This window comes from Hemiscyllium ocellatum, chromosome 36 (genome assembly GCF_020745735.1).
Source record: "Hemiscyllium ocellatum isolate sHemOce1 chromosome 36, sHemOce1.pat.X.cur, whole genome shotgun sequence".
NCBI lineage: Eukaryota > Metazoa > Chordata > Chondrichthyes > Orectolobiformes > Hemiscylliidae > Hemiscyllium > Hemiscyllium ocellatum.
In genome coordinates, this window is record NC_083436.1 from 17,561,688 (window position 1) to 17,569,502 (window position 7,815).

Sequence of the window (7,815 nt, forward strand, 5' to 3'; positions counted from 1 at the left end):
TCAGACGAAGGGAGGCCATTCTAATGTCAATGGGATCTGGCCTGCATGTGTGCCTTCTCAGACAGAATTTCGCATCAACCCTGGGGCTCCAAAGTGTCCCTCAGACTTCATGGCCCACAACCTGAGCCATGTCATTGTAATGCTGTCTGTGTCCTTCTGACTGGTGAGAGGGAGTTTCCTATATGGCTGCTGCTGTATACCACCCATTTCTTCTGCTTTATTCACAGCCTGGACACACCGTGGTGTAGATCCTCAGTGAAAGGCTCTCTACACGGGAGTCCTCCTGCTTTACAATTGGGACCTGGGTGGAGAGTGTTGCATACAGCAGTCCTGTGCAATTGCTGACAGCAGTGGTTCACAGCCCATTTATTTATTTTTACAGTGCTGTGGTCAGTGAACTATATATTTATTGATTGTGAGTGATTATATCCTCTCTGATTATTTATTTTAAAATGTCACAGTTCTTTAGATGGCACTTCGGCCTCACACTCCTGGACTTTGGCCCTGTTCAGAGAGGAGCAGTGAAGTCAAAGAATCTCCTAATGGGCCTGGCCTTTGTGAAGATTCACAGGTCAAGACAGCAGGCAGTGGACGGGGGGTCGTAGTCCCCGGCTGCCTTCCATTCTTCCACAACTATGTTCATATCAAAGTTGAAAATCACAACACCAGGTTATAGTCCAACAGGTTTAATTGGAAGCACTAGCTTTATAGAAATTCTGTGCCTTACAATTGTGTCCTCCACAACCACCTGATGAAGGAGCAGTACTCTCAAAGCTAGTGCTTCCAATTAAAGCTGTTAGACTACAACCTGGTGTTGTGTGATTTTTAACTTTGTACACCCCATTCCGACACCGGCATCTCCAAACCATGTTTATATCAAGTATCTTTGGTGAGGTGGCAAGTGGTGTCCAATAATACCCTTGAAACTTTCAGAGACAGTTGGGCACAGTGGAAGTTGGAGATCATTATTAAACCCTCCAAATCTACCTTAATTTAGTTCCCTCCTCTTTCCTCACCTTATTTTTTTTTAAAAAATGGTTATACTCACTCTAGTGAGTAAAGTTTGATTATCGTTTGCTTAATTTGTAACAAGGGCAATTTGGTGGTAGTCAAAAAAAGACATTTAGAGATCTGTAATAGCATCACTGGACAGAAAAATAAATATATAAATAGATAAATAAGCACTTGGTTCTCATAAGCATCTTGTGCCACATATGGGTCATAAGATGTCCAAACATGCTGTTTAAATAAAAGAGCTGGGAACCCATTTCCCATGAGTATTGCTTCTAATAAAGTCTGTTCTAGTCAGGAAAAGATTCAAAACTGATGTTTCTGCTCAACTGTACGTTTCTTAAAAAGAAACTGGAAAAACTATTCTGCCACAAAATAATGTGCTTCATCAAATGTGTCATGTAAACATTAGAGGGAGAGCTTGAAGGTTTTGTTATGCAATTTTTATAAATTACAGTCTTTCGCACTTTTCTTCCACCTATCCACTGATAAGGCCAGCATTTACTACCTATCTCTAATTGCATTTGAGAAGATGATTAGTCACTTTCTTGGCTATAATTAAATGCTTGCTAAGCTACTTCGAAGGCAGTTAAAAAAAAGAACCACACTACTGTGGGTTTTGACCCACATCTATGCCAGACTGAGGATAAACAGCCAAATTCCTTTGCTGAAGAAGATCTATAAACCTGAGAAGTTTTTACAACAATCTAGTAGTTGATAGTCAGCATTACTATGCTGGCATTTTATTCCAGATTTTCTTCAATTTTATTTGATTTCCTCAGCTGCCATTTAAATCATATCCTGCATTACTACTGGGGGTTTCTGGATTTGTCCAGTAACGCAGCCACTATCTAGCATACTTGTGATAATGGAATCCATGTTGTATTTTCTATCTTCGTCTTGCACAGCGATCTATTGTCGGCTGTCAAATTCCTACTCCAAAAAAAGTTTCTTCTTGAATACTGAAACTTAAGTTCCCCTTGATACAATCATTTTGATTTACTAAGACATGCAGAATGTGTTTTGTTAGCAATACAACTGGCTGCCACTGAGTGGGAAGCAGACACTCAGGGTAATTCCAGCATGAGGAGATGTTGCCTTCTTTATTTGGAAGAATTCACTCGAGAATTTTAATTATTTTTGTAATTTATGAGCTCAGATTTTGGCATGTTAGGATTCTAATTTTCTCAAGACATGCTGCTTTTGGGACTTCCTGCAAACAGAGTACATTTAATTTCTCTCACCATCGCCATGAGTTCTTTGTTTTGGCGGTGCTGGGTCAGGAGAATAGCAGTTTTTCCTGTCTTTAATTTGGCAGGCATTCCAGAACAAGGAATTCTATTCTGCAACTTTCTATTACCCAGAGTAAATTCTAAAATAGATATCATTCGACTTACTCGCTTTAAAAATTTAATAAAAATACTTCAGTTTTTAGCTCCTGGATTTTATGCCATGTCAAACAGGGCTTGCTAGTGCAATACTGCAAGTGGGAAGTGTTGAGTTACAGTGCTTCTACTGCTATGAGGGTGGATGAACTAGAGATGCAGGTTATGGTAAGCACATCAGTGCAATTTCATGCTTGTGTTGTTACAGAAAATGCCAGTACAAGACATCGAGTAAGCTTGTAAAGAAAGATTTGGAAATATGAGGATTATAGAGATGTTGAGTAAGTCTGCCCTGTATTAATATCAAAGAGTTTAATTTTTGAGTGAATTCAATTTAACAGCCCATAAAACCGCGAACTAGATATTACATGGTATTCTTCTATACTTTAAGGCACTTTAGCTGAATAATGTCACATTATGTTTTGGATCTCCCCTCAAGTAAAGCAAAAAGAATAAGTTGCTGAATAGGTTTTTCATTGGCCCCTGAACTACCACCAATTAAAAACAAAATTACAATATGAAATTCCTCCTCTTCAGCCCTCAAAGAACAGGAATGAGCAAAGATAGACAAGCGTCAAAAGGGGTTAAAATATGTATTCTGATATGTTTGCTGAAAACAATTATACAGTATACTTGGGGTAATTTAAGACTATAATATTTACATGCCAAAACCTGAAGAATTATGAAAATTATTAAAATGTGACATTTGCTTCTTCCATGTGCAATCATAAACACAGCCACTAAAAAGAATTATAGAATTGGTACAGTTTAGAAAGAGGCAACAAAGCCCATGCTGTCTGCACCAGCTCTCCAAATGAGCATCTCAAATACTCCTCATTTCTCTTATAACTTTACTCATTGTTTCTTATCAAATCACAGCCCAATTCTCCTATGAATGCTTCAATCGAATCTGACTCGACTAGTCAGGCAGTGTGTTCCATACTGTAATCATTCACTATGTGAAGAATTCTTTCCCTCCATAATCACACTTTTTTTCCCCCACTTAATTACTTAAAATCTGTACCCTCTTGTCCTCAGTTCTTTCATGAGTGGAAAGATTTTATGCCGACATAGTCATAGAGATGTACAGCATGGACACAGACCCTTCAATCCAACCCGTCCATGCCGACCAAATATCCCAACCCAATCTAGTCCCACCTGCCAGCACTTGGCCCATATCCCTCCAAACCCTTCCTATTCATATACCCATCCAAATTCCTCTTAAATGTTGCAATTGTACCAGCCTCCACCACTTCCTCTGCAGCTCATTCCATACACAAACCACCCTCGGTGAAAAAGTTGCCCTTTATGTCTCTTATATTTTTCCTCTCTCACCCTAAACCTATGCCATCTAATCTGGACTCCCGGACCCCAGGGAAAAGACTTTGCTATTTATCCTATCCATGCCCCTCATAATTTTGTAAACCTCTATAAGGTCACCCCTCAGCCTCCAGGGAAAACAGCCCCAGCCTGTTCAGCCTCTCCCTATAGCTCAAATTCTCTAACCCTGGCAACATCCTTTTAAATCTTTTCTGAACTGTTTCAAGTTTCACAACATCTTTCCGATAAGGAGACCAGATACTGTAGAATTTTAAATCTCTTTTTTTAAAAACAATCAGTTCTCCTTTCAGCCTTCACTTCTCCAGCAAAAACAATCCCAGTTTCTACAAAAAAAACCAAAAGAATTGTGAATGTTGGAAATCAGGAACAACAGAAGTTTCTGTTTTTGTTTCCAGTTTCTTAAACCCATCGTCATAGTTCCTCGTCCCTGGAAACACTCTACTAATTCCCTTTTGTACATTCTCCAATGCCTTCAGATTCCTTCCAAAAGGCAGCCCCATCTATTCTGGTGTCATGTGCAAACATACTAACTATGTCATCTCTGTTCACATCTAAATCATTTATAAAAATGATGAAAAGAAGTGGACCCAGCACTGATCCTTGTGGCACATAGATCTCCAGTCTGAAAAGCATCCCTCTTCGACAAACCTTTAATCCTACCTTCAATTTTGTATCCAAGTGGCTAATTCATCCTGTATCCCATTTGACCTGACCTTAGCAACCAGTCTAACACATGGAACCCACATTGTCACTGGCCCTTTTATTCCATGACCTAAAACTTTGGTCCCATATCTGTTGTGTAGGAGAAAAATGAAGGGGCATACTCCCTAATATTATAATTACCCTCAGCATGGCATTCCTATGGAAGTTCTCACCACTGGAGAAACATGCAATGCATTTAACTTAAAAAACATTATTTTAAAAACAAAATGACTGTTGGAGGGGGAGAGAGACTAAGCTTCACATCAAGTCTTGCTAAAGGCTAGACACTTCCTACAGATGAAACTTGAACCAGGCCTCTTAGCTGAGAGGTAGAGACACTGCCACCACAGACGATGTTAATTGTGGCAACTCTTGCACCAATTGAAACCTTAACACTAGCTAATTCAGAATTGGAAAGCGTGCAGCGTTTAAAGTTGACTGGCTTCAGCGCTTGGTGTTTTTGAATCTGTAGTCTGTACTGTTTGTCCTGTTCGGGTCCAAACTCTGCTGGTTTAAAGGTGGCCCGGAGTCCGTGTGGGATGAGTTGGTTAAGGAGGCAGGCACTGAGGAAGCAAATGTGACTGTGGTAGCGAGTTTGCTTCAGGACATTGTTTGAAGAGCTACAGGGCAGAGGAAATGACCCGGGATTTGCAGTGGGAGAGGGACTCGTTGTAAAGGTGCGCGCCAGAAAACAATAAGTGACCCCAGTTGACTCTTGACCGGACACCTCACCAATTCTAGAGCCCAGTGCTCCAGGGAAGACGGGGGAATATATAACACACGGTACAAGTTTACAAAAATCAGCTCAATAACTCAATGAGGGAGGCGTGCACTTGACATTTTGTTTTCATATCGTGCCGTTTCGAACAAAAAGGCGTTAACTGGAAAACAAAACAAAATACTTCACCCGCCAAGAGGCACCGAGTTACCTGTGTGAATAGAGCGAACTGCATAAGCGACAGCCTGGTGAAAGTTAAGGCGAAGATGCACACAAGTGGGTTCATTCGCCCGTTTTACACCCTCTTCACGCCAGGGATTTCAATAACCGCAGGCCGGCGTTCATGATCTCGGCGGCTGTCTGACTCAGGACAGGGTCTTCAGCGACGGGGGCAAAGCTTCTCTCTCACACTCACACACACGGAATAGAGAGAGAAGCACTAATTCCAAATAAGCCCAGCTCAGAGGCACACCCGGTGGATTGGGGCTGGAAGCAGCCTCTATGTTCAGCAGCTGGCTGCCTGTTGGTGTGTGTGTCTGTCCCGGCTCGCACACTTGTGAAAGAGAAAGTTCAAAATGCAAACCAAAGTCGAGGAAGCCCGAAATATCACGTATCGCGACCAGACGCAACAAACAGTGTGCGTGCCTGCTTCCACCGGTTCCTTCCTCACTCACATCGCTGACAGGGAGGGCTGCAGATCAGAGTCCACAGTGTAGGGCTGGAAAAGCACAGCAGGAGAATCGACCTTTTAGGGATGAGGCTTGTGGGTCTGGGCTGAGGGATAAATAGGGGAGGGGTGGGCTGCTGGGAGGAAGGGAGCTGGGAAAGCTATAGGTAGATGAAGGTGAGGGAGAAGTTGGTAGGTTCAGAGGGGGAAGTGATGGACGGGTCCAGAGGGTGGTGCCGAGTTGGAGGCTGGGGTAATGGGTCCGTGAGGGAGGAGAAATGAGGAAGCTGTTGAAATCCACATTCATCCCCTATGGTTGCAGGGTGTCAAGGCAGAATATGAGGTGTTCCTCCTCCAAGCATCAGGTAGTAACAATTTGATGGTGGAGGAGGCCCAGGACCTGCAAGTCCTTGACAGAGTGTGAGGGGCAGTTGAAGCGTTCAGCTACAGGGCGGTGGGGTTGGTGGATGTGGGTGTTCCAGAGATGTTCTCTGAAATGATTCGCAAGAAGGCGTCCTGTTTCCCTGATGTGGAGGCGACTACACCAAGTGCAATGGATGCAGTTGATGACATTGGTAGAGGTACAGGTGAATTTCTGACGGATGTGGAAGGATCCCTTGGGGCCTTGGACGGAGGTGAGTGGAGTGGTGTAGGCACAGGATGTGCACTTCCTGCAGTGGCAGGGAAAGGTGTCAGGAGTGGTGTGTGGTGTGTGGGGTGTGGGCTGGTGGTGGAGGGGTGTGGACCTGACCAGGGAGTTGCGGAGGGAATGGTCTTTTCGGAACGCTAATAGGGGTGAGGAGGGAAATATGTTTCTGGTGGTCCATTTGGAGGTGGCAAAAGTGGCGGAGGATGGCGTGTTATATGTGGAGGTTGGTGGGATGGAAGGTGAGGACCTGGGGTTTCTGTGCTGTTGCATTGGGAGGGGTGGGGTTCAAGGGTGGTGGTGAGTGAAGTGGAGTAGATGTGCTGGAGGGCACCGTCAACCACCATAGGAAGGGAAGTTGCGATCATGGAGGAAAGTGGCCATCTGGGACTTTCTAAGGTGTAATTGGTCATCCTGGGTACAGATGTGGCGGAGACGGATCTTTGTGATAGAGGGGAGGTGATTGAAGAAACTGAAGGTGTTTGGGCCTAATACACTCCCCTCTGGAAGTCCTGCAGCGATGTCCTGGGGCTGCAATTGTTGACATCCAGAAATCATAGTCGTCTTACTTTGTGCTTGGTATAGAACATACAACATTACAGCACAGTACAGGCTCTTCAGCCATCTGTTGCACTGACCCTTGGAATCAAACTGAAGCCTGTCTATCCTACACTATTCCATTTTCATCCATATGTTTATCCAATGATCATTTAAATGCCCTTAAAGCTGGCGAGTCTACTACTGTTACAGGCAGGGCATTCCGCACCCTTACTACTCTCTGACTAAACAACCTACCTCTGACATATGTCCTATATCTGCCGCCCCTCACTTTAAAGCTATGTCCCCTCTATTGGTATTTTGGCAGTTCTCCTCAACTGTTCTTGTTTTCCTGATTTATACCCCAAAGCATAAGGTTGTGTCATTGATTTTTTAATATTGTCACCATACGAAATTCAAACTAGATTGGAGTTTGGTATTTTGGGGGGGTTGGCCTAATTCGAATTGTTTTTGTCTCCAGTCAACCAGCTACTCTAGCTGCTGGACTGAAAGGTTACTTTATGTCTTGTTTAGAACATTTGGTGCTGTCAGGTAGTTCTGCCAGCTATTAACTTTCTTAAAGGTACAGTATACTTATACACCTTTTATAACAAGGTTCCCATTCCCTCGCTGAATTAGTTTTGAACCCTCCTGAAGTACATTAGCAAATTTCCGCCCAGGATATTGGTAACCCTCTGGCTCATTTGTAGCGTTCCCACCTACCCCAGCATGAGTCCCAATTATCCAGATATCTGAATCCCTCCTGCACCATCCCTGTAGCCACATGTTCAACTGCTCTATTTCCCTA

The 7,815-nt window shown here is 43.4% G+C and overlaps 1 protein-coding gene across 2 annotated transcripts in view; it reads right to left on the minus strand.

Annotated features, from left to right (window-relative positions):
* The window catches only part of LOC132833351 (interleukin-15-like), a 95,913-nt gene extending 90,033 nt beyond the window's left edge, over positions 1–5,880 (minus strand). For both annotated transcript variants that reach the window (XM_060851547.1, XM_060851546.1), the window contains exon 1: positions 5,369–5,880. In XM_060851547.1, the coding sequence (XP_060707530.1) occupies positions 5,369–5,443 (75 nt within the window). In that variant the 5' untranslated portion in view covers positions 5,444–5,880. The remainder of the gene's footprint in view (positions 1–5,368) is intronic.
* Positions 5,881–7,815: the final 1,935 nt, after the last annotated feature.